A 13,253-nucleotide genomic window follows, 5' to 3' on the forward strand; every position below is an offset into this window, starting at 1 on the left:
GTGAATGTAAGATATATTAAAACGAGAATATACAATATTAATTATATTTTTGTTTAAAAATAATTACAAATTTATTTGTTCAATAATTGTCGGAGAAATATGTAAAAATATTTTTTAATTTTAATATTATAATTTAAATTTTGCAATTCAAAAGAAATTCTAACCACCTGATCAGCGAGGTCATACTTTTAATAAAACTTGGACAAACTTCTATATATAATGAGACAAAGACATTAATTAACTTGACTTAGATTTTTCAGAATCAGTGGTTAGATGCTATGAATGAAATTAAGTAATTATTTTTTTGGTTGTTAGGTATAAATTATTTGTATAAATAATTATTTTATAGTTGTTACGAACAAATTATTTATTCTAAATGTCACACATTTATAAAATTCACAAATATCTTACTTTCATATTTAAAAATATTTTTATTTAATTTTTATATAATTTTAATAATAATCATTTAATTATATTTACAGATTTAATCTCCTAGTAAATGTATAATTTAAATGTATTGGATTTCAATATCTGAAGCTACGAGCATGAATGAAAGATCAGTTGCTCATCCTTCGAAACAAATTTCTGGCTATATATAGCAAGTGGCAAAGCAGAAAGTCTCCGGGCTAGTGACCCTTTAGCAACTTCAACTTGCATACTATCCTTCCATTGCAATAACAACAAACATTATGGACAGGTACTTAAATTAATTATTTTCTTTTTCCATTTGCTTAATTACGATTTCAGTTTGTGTAAATTACATAACAGCTAAGTATGTATATTCTTGAGAATTCAGGGAAACGCCTGATGAACGCCCACTGGTCGGAAACGACGGCGACTGGAAGAAGGAAAAATTAGAAAAACTTGAAAAATCAAAACAGGTTCAGTTAAGCGCACTGGATGATCTCGTTTCTGTGAACTCCCTTTTCACAATAGCCATCTTCTTGGGCTTAGCCTTCGCATCTCCATCTCAACAAAGCCTTGATAATCGACCGGAATGTTCACCGGACGTCAAGATGGAAAAGAGGCTTGTTCTTTATGAAGTAGTATCGTTTGCTTGCTTTCTCCTTTCAAGCCTGGTGGCCAAATCTCTCAAGCTTTTCATCAATGTCCAAGACACCAAAGAAGCTATGCATGTTGATCGAGCTCATGAATATAAAGTGATAAAGCCAAGTAGAGGTTTCATGATACTTTTGTCGGTGTTGGCGTCGACGATTGGGGTGGTTTTTTTGACGATTTCAATGGTTGATGTTGTTCAGATAAAGATCGGGAAGATGTCGTGTGGGATTTATGAGACTCGTGCTGCTGTGATATCGCTATGTGCTGTTGTGGCTCTGGCTCTCGTCATTTATTTACCTTCTACTGTGATAACTATTTTACGTTGTATGTGTAGCCGTTAAACTTGTTTTGATTTAAAGTTATTTATTTTATTAATTTTACTTAGTCAGCTGTGAATATTTGGTAGTGCCTAGTTTATAGGGAATAATGCTGTTACTGCAGATTATTGAGCAAATCTGTTGCAACAGATTATAGTAGCTCTGCTTATAAATTTGTGTATCTATTTTAGAGGTTATTATCGTGTGATCAATACAAAAGCTCTTTTCCTCTAACTTCTGTGTTCTAGTTTTATACTCAAATAATTTGCTAGCAGTTTTGTTCTTAGGTACTCTGATTATCTAACACTTGGTATCAGAGCCTTAAGATCAAGGCCTTACTACATGTCTCACATTGAAGTTGAGAAAGCATTGAGAGAGCAGAGAGAGAGAGAACAAAAAGAGAAAGAGCAAAAAGATAGTGGAGAAACCTCTAATGAAATGAATTCTTCTACAGGTACTGATGTAGCCCTGCTCCCTGAAAAAGAAGGTTCAGTAACCTTGAAGTATCCCTTGCTGACAAAAAGCAATTATGCAGCATGGGCTATAAAGATGGAAGTCTTTATGATGGCTCAAGGTGTGTGGGACGCAGTAGAGTCACCGGGTCCAGTTGATAAACGGAAAGATAAAATGGCACTAGCAGCCATTTATCAAGGTATAGGAGAAGATACCTTGCTTCAATTGGGCGCAAAGAAAACTGCGAAGGAGGCATGGAACATGCTGAAAACCATGAACCAAGGGGCTGACAAGGTGAAAGAGGTTCGAACTCAGACTTTGTGGAGAGAGTTCGAAGCTTTGAAGATGAGTGAGTCCGACAATGTTGATGATTTTTCAAGTAAGCTCACAATTAACGTCAACAAGTTAAGGAGTCTCGGAAACACTGTAGAAGAAGAGAAAGTGGTCAAGAAGATGTTACGGTCTGTTTCATCGAAATTTCTTCAGATCGCGTCAACCATTGAAGAATTTAGTGACCTATCCACCAAGTCAGTTGAGGAGGTGATAGGTTCACTCAAAGCTCACGAAGAGAGACTGCTGAGTTGTGGCGGCAGATCTGATGAGACGGTTCTTCTTACTAGAGCAGAGTGGAAGGCGAAGGAAGATGCCAAGAAGAACAAATGTAAATCAAAAGAGACCACCAGTTCAAGAGGTGGATATGGAAGAGGACGTGGTAGAGGCAGGAATTACAGTAATCATCAAAGAAAAGAAGGTGATTCACAACAGTCAAAGAAAAAATTTGACAAGTCAAAAATCAAATGTTATGGGTGCGGAAGAATGGGGCATTTCGCATCAGAATGCACCTCAAAGGAGAAGGAGGAGCAATCAAATTTGACCGAAAGAGATGATGAAGAACAGTCCCTGTTGATGGTTGAAGCTGTTGAGGTAAATAATCAGAATTCGGATCAAATTTATTTTGAAGAATCTACCCTGATGATTGAAGCTGTTGAATTGAATGGAGAACAAGAAGTGTATGTTGCTGCCACAAATGGGAGTTTGATGAAAGGAGCAGGTTGGTATCTCGACACAGGAGCTACTAATCATATGACAGGTGACAAAAGTTGTTTTGTTGAAATTGATAATACAATTTGTGGCAAGGTTAAATTTGGTGATGGTTCTGTAATTAATATACATGGTTTTGGGTCAGTAATGTTTCAATGTAAAAACGGTGAACATCTAACCCTAACTAATGTATATTATATCCCAAAATTAAAAAGTAATATAATTAGCCTTGGCCAAATTGATGAAAGTGGTGGCAGAATTTCCATTGGAGGAGGAATTCTAAAAGTCTATGACAACACAAATAGACTTATAATCAAAGTGGAAAGGCAACAAAACAGACTGTATATCGCAGAATTGCAGATTGCAGAGAAGATTTGTTTGATGACCAGCATCGGTGAACCAAATTGGCTTTGGCATGCTAGGTATGGCCACCTAAACTTTCAAGCTTTGAAGAAGCTGGCTAAAGAGAAGATGGTGAAAGGATTGCCAAATATCACACTTCCAAATCAAGTCTGTGATGGGTGTGTGCTGGGCAAACAACATCGAAAACCTTTCCCACAAGCAACGATGTACAGGGCCAAAGAGAAACTTGAACTGGTGTATGGCGATCTCTGCGGTCCAATCACACCGACAACAGCAGGAGGTAATCAGTATTTTATGCTTCTTGTAGATGATTATTCACGTTACATGTGGATCTTATTATTGAAAAGCAAGGGTGAAGCATATGAAGCTTTCAAGATATTCAAGAAGAAAGCTGAAGCTGAGTCAGATACAAAGCTGAAATGTTTCAGAACAGATCGTGGTGGTGAATTCCTCTCATCTGACTTCAAAAAATTTTGCGAAGATGAGGGGATTAAGCGCCAATTGACTGCACCTTACTCCCCGCAGCAGAACGGTGTTGTAGAAAGGCGAAATCAGACTGTGGTAGAAATGATGAGAAGCATAATGAAAAGCAAGAAGGTTCCAGCAAACTTATGGGGTGAAGCAGCTAGAACTTCAGTCTATTTGTTGAATAGATGTCCAACCAAGAGTGTTGAAGGTATGACTCCTTATCAAGCTTGGTATAACAAGATACCAAATATACAACATTTAAGAGTATTTGGTTGTCTTGTTCATACCAAGACAGTGAAATCCCATATTGCTAAGTTAGATGACAGAAGTGAAAAAGGAATTTTGCTTGGTTATGAAGATGGCTCTAAGGCATATAGAGTTTATAATCCCAGCAAAAGAAAAATCTTAATCAGTAGGGATGTGATTTTTGAAGAAAATGAAAGCTGGCCGTTTGATGAAGAGAAGGAACAACAAGACTGTACAGAGATGTTTACCGTACAGATAAATGAATTAGGGGGTGAAGGCATACTTGAAGCAGCAGATGCGTTAAAAACTTCTTCAACGCAATCTACTTCCCCAGGTACACCAATTTCAGAAGAAAATTCTCCTCTAATTCAATCACCTTCTTCAGCTATTTCAGGTTCAGAAACGAGCTCCACTTCACCAAAGAAATTCAGATCGTTGCAGGAAATTTATAATGAAACTCGTCAAATTGATGAAGAAGCTGGGTTGTGTTTCTTATCAATGGAGGAACCAGCACGCTTTACAGAGGCAGTAAGTGACGAGAATTGGAAGCGAGCTATGGAATCTGAAATTGATTCCATTCAAAAGAATGGAACTTGGGAGCTATCTGAGTTGCCGAAAAATCAAAAAGCAGTTGGACTCAAATGGGTTTTTAAGCTGAAGAAGGATCCAAACGGCAAGATCATCAAGCATAAAGCCCGTTTAGTTGCAAAGGGATATGTGCAGAAGTATGGAGTTGATTACAAGGAGGTCTTTGCTCCTGTAGCAAGAATTGAAACTGTCAGAACAATCCTTGCTTATGCTGCTCAAAAACAGTGGAGAGTTCACCATTTGGACGTGAAGACGGCATTTTTAAATGGAGAATTAGAAGAGGAGGTGTATGTGAGTCAACCAGATGGCTTTGTTGACAAGAATAATCCACAGAAGGTGCTGCGTTTACACAAGGCACTATATGGTTTAAAACAGGCACCGAGGGCCTGGAATGCTAAACTGGATCAAAGTTTAAAGTCACTTGGTTTCAGCAAATGTTCGTTTGAACATGCTCTATATATGAAGAAGGAAGGAAAAGATGTTACAGTGGTGGGAATATATGTTGACGATTTAATTCTCACCGGCTCAAATGGGTCTCTAATTGAAACATTCAAATTAGAGATGATGAAACTGTTTGAGATGAGTGACTTGGGTCTGCTGAGTTACTATCTTGGAATTGAGGTAAAACAAAATTCTGATTGTATATCTCTTTGTCAAGCAGGTTATGCAATCAAAATTCTTGAAAAAACAGGGATGCTTAGTTGCAACAGTACTCGTATTCCAATGGAGCCAAAGAGCAAGCTAAAAAAACAAGACGGTGAGCCACTAGTTGATGCCACAGAATATAGAAGAATTATTGGGAGTCTGAGGTATTTGGTGAACACACGCCCAGACCTTGCGTACTCTGTTAGTGTAGTCAGCCGGTACATGGATGCGCCAACGGTAACACACATGAATGCTGTGAAGCAAATCTTAAGGTATATAAGAGGAACTACTGGTTTGGGTGTTGTTTATAAGAAGAATCAAGGAAATGAAGAACTCATAGGTTACAGTGATAGTGACCTTGCTGGAGATACTGATGATAGGAAAAGTACCTCTGGAATCATTTATTTTCTTGGAGAAAGTCCAATTACATGGGTTTCACATAAACAAAGAATTGTAGCATTGTCTTCATGTGAAGCTGAATATATAGCAGCAACAGGTGGAGCTTGTCAAGGGATTTGGCTCACAAAGATAATTCAAAGTTTGAGTGGAGATGATCAAGTCAAACCAGTTCTGAAGGTTGATAACAAATCAGCTATTTCGTTAGCCAAAAATCCAGTCTTCCATGACAGGAGTAAGCATATAGATACAAGAGTTCATTTTATCCGTGACTGCGTTCAACGAGGAGATGTTCAGCTTGAATATGTGAAGACTGAAGAACAAATAGCTGATTTACTGACAAAACCACTTGCTCGACAAAGATTCATTGAATTAAGAGACAAAATTGGTGTCAAACAAGTTTAAGGGGGTGATTGTAGCCGTTAAACTTGTTTTGATTTAAAGTTATTTATTTTATTAATTTTACTTAGTCAGCTGTGAATATTTGGTAGTGCCTAGTTTATAGGGAATAATGCTGTTACTGCAGATTATTGAGCAAATCTGTTGCAACAGATTATAGTAGCTCTGCTTATAAATTTGTGTATCTATTTTAGAGGTTATTATCGTGTGATCAATACAAAAGCTCTTTTCCTCTAACTTCTGTGTTCTAGTTTTATACTCAAATAATTTGCTAGCAGTTTTGTTCTTAGGTACTCTGATTATCTAACAGTATGTATAATTTTTAGTACGAGAACGGACGTCGACATAGTTTCATGTGTGCGATCGGGTCCGAATAATTATATGTTTTATGGACGAAATTCTAGCTAGTGTTGCCTTTATAATATAAATTATAAAATTTATATTGAATAATTCCGAGTGAGATTTGAATTTGAAAATTTTTTATCTTTCGAGACGGTTTTAGTATCACTAATGTGATTTTTTTTATTTGTAATTAATATAATTTACGCTAAAGTCAAATTTAAAAATAGATATATAATTCAAGAGAAAAATTAAAAAACCAATCTAAAAATAAGAAGCCCATCCAATAAACAAACCACAATCAAATCAATCCACCAAGAAGGAGATGATGTAGAGGTTTACGGCCTTGAAACAGCTTACAGAAATGGAATTCACGTGGTGGTGTGGTCCTAAGAATACTAATACCAAACATAAACTATAGCCTCCTTGAAAACTAGAGATAAGTTAGATCCACATAAACACCCTCACCGCTACGCCGGCCATGGACATTAAAAGGAAACAAAAAATAAAAAATTAAATAAAGAACTTTTTATTTATTTTTAATATTGTTATTGTCTCCCTCAAAAATTAAATCCCTATGAGTAGAGAGTACTGATGAGCTGAGATCTTGTGGGTTCTGTCAAATGTGTAAACCTAGATAATGGATTGTGTACACCTAGATAATGAATTGATTTGATGGATTAATCTTTGATTCCAATTAGTAGGAGGGATCTTGAACTAAGAAATAAATTCTCCGTAATTGATTTATGAACGGTGAATACTTTTGAGATTTTACATAAATTTTTTTATATTCGATTTTGGAAAAAGAAAACCTGTAAAATATGAAAAAATAGTTAGGGTTTACCGAAAATGCCCCGATGGTTACATTTCCACGCTCAAATCAAATTTATAACTTTTTAGTGGCATAAATAAAAATAAAATATAGAAAAAGAGAAGAGAAAACTTTCCTAAGATGTCTGTGAGAAGATGTGTTTGAGAGGTTTTTTTCTATAAGTGTAAGAGAGAGAGTCCTATTTATACCCTGATCATCCTCACGCGTTCTCTAACTTACGTCCTGTTAGATTGGATGAGAATATTGTAGCAGGTATGTCAGGCAGTTATTAATGACTGACAATCGACTAATAAATGTGGAGTCAATTAGCCTATATTCTATCCATTCATTTTGTGTCACATATATACAAGCACATGCACATGCATTAAAGACTTCAAAGAGAGTTAAAAGGACCGACTATCGTATTAAAGGTCGACACCTTACCTAATTTCATCATGTTATGATTGACTCTCTCAATCTACAAAGGTGAGTTCCTCACGTTTACATTAAATTCCTCGTTTCGAAGAGATTTATTAATTTAATAATTTAATCATGGGTGAATCCATCTAGTTTTTTTAAATTTATTTTTAAAATATTTTTAAATATATATTATTTTTTTAATCATTAATTTAACCATAAAAATAAAAAGCAACTATATAATTTATTAAATTATAAAAAATAGTTGATAAAAATAAATTATTAACTTTTTAATAGTGTGAAATAAATTGTTTATTGATAAAATCTTATAATATTTTTCATTTTTTAGTAATTATATTAAAAATAAATTAATATTTATTAATTTTTTAAAAATAAATAATTTAATCTTTATATTTTGATTTTAACAAATTAAAAAAGATTTTTTTTTTACATAGCAAAATATGTAGAATAAAATGTTAAATTTTAAAAATAATGATATATATATGAATTTTGACATATCTCATAAATATTGAAGTAACTTTTTCAATATTATATATTATGCATATTTCATATGGCCCTTTCTTTTTGAAAGGATTCACGTGGCTCTAACCCTTTCAATATATCTACGTGCTAAATTTAATAAAATATATATGAAAGTAATTAAAAATTAAAAGTAATTTGTAATTGTTGTATAATTTATTATATAATTATTAATAAAAAGTTTTTATTAATCTAAATTTTATTATTATAAAAACTAATAAATAATAATTATTATTAATGGTACATAAAAACGTAATAATAATGATGAATATTAATAAAAAATTATATAATATAAAAAATTGTTTTTTTAATAATAATACTTATTTTTATTAATAATTACCTTTTTAACCGCTATCACAATTTTATTATAATATAATTATAACCATAATTTTATAATAATAATAATAATAATAATATGTAGCAATTCATATATTACTATAATAAATTTATATTTTTATTGCAAAATTTTTTTATTACTAATTTAGCAATTGTGATGTATCCTTCCAAAATAGACAACAATCTTTTGTGTTGGCTATATAGCTAGTTGCTAAGCTGAAAGTACTTGCATAATCTTCTTTTGCTTCAATAGCAAGAAGAATCTAGTATGGAAAAGCACTTGATTAATTATACATAGGGCGAGAATTATTGAAATTTTTAAATTTTTAAAGAATTTATTAATTCATTTTTATTTTAAAATTATTTAATTTAAATATTCTTATATTTATAAAACTAAATTAATAATTTTATTGATTTATTTTAATATTAATGAGAGAAATTAAATAATATAAATATTTATCTTATATAATTAATTTTTTAAAGATTCAAGGATTTAATAATAATTTGCCAAGCTAATTTTGTTCGTTGCACTTGTGGATTAGGGAACGAAAACAATGACTGAACCGCTGATGAGTAGCAAGGATAAACAATAACTTCTTGAAAAATTAGCCTTTTCTTATCTTCAATAATTTAAGGGGAGAAAAGATTTTTATTGGCATTTTCTAGAATCAATATTTAATTTTGTAAACCAGGGTTTTTTTCCGATTAAAAAAAACCCACAATTTTTCACGTGTGAAATCACAGACAGCGGAGGGAGAATTTCACTTCAGTTGTTTCAATGCTTGCTGCTGACGTCATCGATTATCTAAGTTTTGCCCAAAGAATGACCTCAACATTAATTATTTCTTGACAAAGAAAAATAATTATTTGAGGATATCTTTAAAAAAAAAAAAACAAACAAACTTCAAATCTAGGATTAGGTAGAACTTCAAATCTAGGATTAGGTTGTGGATTCCGACAAAAAATCTAGGATTAGCTTTAATAGTTTGTTATTTAAATTTTAGTAAATATTAATTAATAATTTTAAGTATATTTTATTATTTTATTTTATATTTGTTACTCGTTTATTTCATATTATATTAGTAATAATAATGCTTTATCCATATATTTTTTCCTAAAATATTACTAGGTTAATTATTATATTTTGACTTTTTAATAAATAATAAAGTAAACTGCACTTTAATTTTTTTAATTTAATAAAATATTTATTTTAATTTTTATATTTTTAAAAATTTATAATTTAAAAGTTATATTAAAAAAATTATAATTTAATTTCTACTCTTGTATTATAATTAATTTACGGTTAATTTTTATAAAAAGGTTAAAATATTCTCTAACAAAGGATGAATACGCTGTTGAATTCGAAAAAAATCGATTCACCTAAATTCATTTGAGTTGATTTTTAATTTTAAAAATTTTAATTTAATTCGGTTCGATTTTAATTAAAAAAAAATTAAAAAATAAACCGAATTGATTAATAATAATAATATATTATTTTCATATTTTAATTAAATTTTAAAATATTAAAAATAAAACATAAAAAATAAAAAAATTATTAAAAATTAAAATTGATTAAACTGAATTGAATCGAACTAAATCAGATCAGTTCAGTTCAATTTGATTTCTGATCAAAATCGATTCAGTTCAGTTTTCATAAAGACTAAAAGTTTGATTTTTAATTTATTCAGTTCGCTTCAATTTTAAATTGAACCAACCAAATGATCACCTCTATCTCTAAATAAAAAAAATTTAATTGTGATTATTAAAATTAAACCGATTTAACTGAAAATCAAATTATAATTCAATTCAATTTAAGTTATTAACTCTCTGTTTGAATCAATTCAGTATAAACCGATCAAATTTTAATCAAACTGATAAATCGGATGATTTAAATTCACTTTTCTGAGTTAAATTATTCTCATTTAATTAAAAAAAATCCTATTTTTTAATAGAGAATTGAACCCACAACCACCCACACTTAATACACTTTTTTTAATTATTTGAACCAAAATTTTCACTTTAATCCACTTTCACATAAAATATATATAATAAAGTTTAGTTTAATATTTAAATTATATGAATGTATTTGTAAATATTTATAATATTTAAAGATTAGTTTATAAAAATATAATTTTTTTTATAAATAGTTATAATATTAACAAGAGTGATGGTAACCCGTGCGGCCTTTTAAGAAAAATTATCAGATACATCATGATGATATATCAATTTAATAATATTATAATATATTAATAAAAAATAAAAATTTAATAATTTTTTTAATACTAATAAAATGTGACAAAAAAGTTTCTTTCTAGAAGATCTCGACACAATTTTCATGGGCCAGGTTTTTTGTTGTATTATTATGAATAAAAAAAAAAAGACATGGAAGCTAGCTGAGATGCAGAAACATTGAATGAGGTCCCAGTGGATAAAGAATTACATTAGATTTTTACCAAATTAGACAAATGGCCCTTCCACTGTTCTAACTACTCTAATTTTAGCTTGTCCGATTCTCACATGCAGTGATCTCGCTCAAAATATACCCTCAACATCTAAATTTAACATAAAATTCTTATCAAATCATATAGATTTTTTTCATTTTAAATAGAAAAATCAATTCAATTCAATTCAATTAAATTTTTACAAAATTTTAATTACCAACCAAAAAATAAAATATATATTTTTTTATATTAATTGCAAAGTTAAACAATACAAAAGTTCCATTCAAAATCATGGAGTTTAAAAGCGATATAAATTCATGTGAAATTATGTTCAATATAAAATGACTTCAATGTACCTAACATATAAAATTTAGGGTCAACTTACCTAATCCTCGATATAAAAATAAAAAAAAAATTTAATATAGTAATTTGATCTATATTAAATATTAAATTTTACATCGATTGTTAAAAAAAATAATGTGTTCGTATAAGTGAATTAGGTCTGATCCAAATTTAATATTAAATATGGATTAATAAAATCATTCGTATAATTTCATTATTATCCCTTTATACCAAGATTTTCTCAAAGTCTACCCAGCAGCTAGCCAGTGAATTAATATAAAAAGACCTCTTGATATATCAACACATATTAAAAAATTCAAAATGTTAAGAATTTTTTATTTTATTTTCTTAGAAAATTCAAATTTTCCTTCCTTAAACTAAGAACCACTTGTTAAATTAATTCTAAGTTAGTTCATTTGTCTTATCATTCACAATGGGCATGATTAATTCTAAGATTTATTATTATTATTTTGAAATAATTAATTTAAATGGTTAGATTGATTTTATTTAAATTTAAATCATATTTTATCAAAAAGTATTTTTAATTATTTTAGTATTTATAATATAAATTTCAATTCTATATTTTAAAAATTCTACTTTATTACATTATTTGTTATTGAATAATTATAAAAAAATCATTTTTTTACAAAAGTTATACTAAAGCTTACATATATTTAAAAAAAAAAATAGTTCGTGTAGAATTATTAATTAATGTGTATATACTATAAGATTTTTTCAAATTAGTAATGAATTTTTTAGTATTAATTTATAAAAAATTTATTACTAATTTGTTTAATAATAGATTAACAATTGATTTGCAAAAATATCATATTGTTAATGCAAGCTAATTTTGTAATAGATTTAATAACGGATTTGCATTGAAATTTAATAATAAATTATAAATTTATTATTAATTTGATAAAATTAAATATATATATATATATATATTAAATCTAAAGTACTAATTTTGATATTATATTTTACATTCAGTATTTTAATTTTTATTAATTTTATAAAAAAATTATTATAAAATCACATGAAGAAAATCTGAAAAAAAATAAAAGACTTGTGAAAGAATGGAAAAAATGAGATACAAAAGAGATAAGGGAAAAAAGAAAATAATGATAAAAATAAAGAGAAATAAGGAAAAAAGAAAATTAAAGAAAATAAGAAAAACAGAAGAAAAATGCAAGAAAATGTTAGAAGGATTTGATTAAGTCAAGGACTATTGAAATAAAGACCTATTCTTTTGAATTGTTAGAGTTTTTAACTATAAAAAGTTAAGAGCAGTTTCAATAAAATGATCGTTTAAAATCCTGAAAATAAAGAGAAAATAAACAATTAGAACAAAATAAAAAAGAATAGAAGTAGAAAGTTAGATTAAGAGAGAAAGAAAGTAAATAAAAGAATAATAAAAGAAAAAAAAAGACTAAAATAAAAAAGAATAAAAGTTAAAAAGTTAGATTATGAGAGAAAAAAAAGTAAATGAAAGAATAATGAAAAAAAAAGAAGGAAAAATGAAAGAAAATGAAAAAATCATGAGAAAAAATAAAGAAAATGAAATAAAAATTAAGAGATAAAATGAAAAATAATAAAAGAAAATAGAAGATGAAATTAAAGAAAATGAAAAAAATAGAGAAGAAATTAATAATGAAAATAAAATAAAATAAAATAAATATAAAGGAATAAGTAGAGAAGAGAAAAAATGTGATAAAGCAATTAGTATATAAATATGTAAATTAATAATGAATTAAATTTATTATTAAATTTAAAAGAAAATATTAAAAAATAAAAATAAAAAAGTGGTATTATTTTTCAGTAATAATGAATTTAATAACAAATTATTACTGTTATTAAATTAAAAAAAATGAAATTCTAAAATAAAAACATAATATTTTTCTCTTAAATAATTTTTGAATTAATAATAAATTTAATAATAGATTATATATGTTATTAAATTAAAAAAATAGAAAATTTTAATAAAATAAAAATTAATTTTTTATTTAAAAAATAAAAATAAATTAAATCAATTTAAGTCAATAATAAATTGTA

The 13,253-nt window shown here is 28.5% G+C and overlaps 2 protein-coding genes across 2 annotated transcripts; both read left to right on the top strand.

Moving 5' to 3' along the window:
• Positions 1 to 515: 515 nt before the first annotated feature.
• On the top strand, positions 516 to 6,280 carry LOC110627805 (retrovirus-related Pol polyprotein from transposon TNT 1-94). Its single transcript, XM_021774172.2, has 2 exons — positions 516 to 697; positions 797 to 6,280. Exon 2 carries the CDS (start codon positions 1,719 to 1,721, stop codon positions 5,979 to 5,981), a length of 4,263 nt encoding a protein of 1,420 aa, XP_021629864.2. The 5' UTR covers positions 516 to 697; positions 797 to 1,718; the 3' UTR covers positions 5,982 to 6,280.
• Positions 690 to 1,400, top strand: LOC122721208. Its single transcript, XM_043948960.1, has 2 exons — positions 690 to 697; positions 797 to 1,400. The coding sequence occupies exons 1-2, from the start codon at positions 690 to 692 to the stop codon at positions 1,398 to 1,400; spliced, it is 612 nt and encodes a 203-aa protein (XP_043804895.1).
• Positions 6,281 to 13,253: the final 6,973 nt, after the last annotated feature.

This window comes from Manihot esculenta, chromosome 12 (genome assembly GCF_001659605.2).
Source record: "Manihot esculenta cultivar AM560-2 chromosome 12, M.esculenta_v8, whole genome shotgun sequence".
NCBI lineage: Eukaryota > Viridiplantae > Streptophyta > Magnoliopsida > Malpighiales > Euphorbiaceae > Manihot > Manihot esculenta.

Excerpts from the sequence above, each read along its gene's own strand:
- LOC110627805 (XM_021774172.2), top strand. The coding sequence starts at position 1,719 with ATGTCTCACATTGAAGTTGAGAAAGCATTGAGAGAGCAGAGAGAGAGA.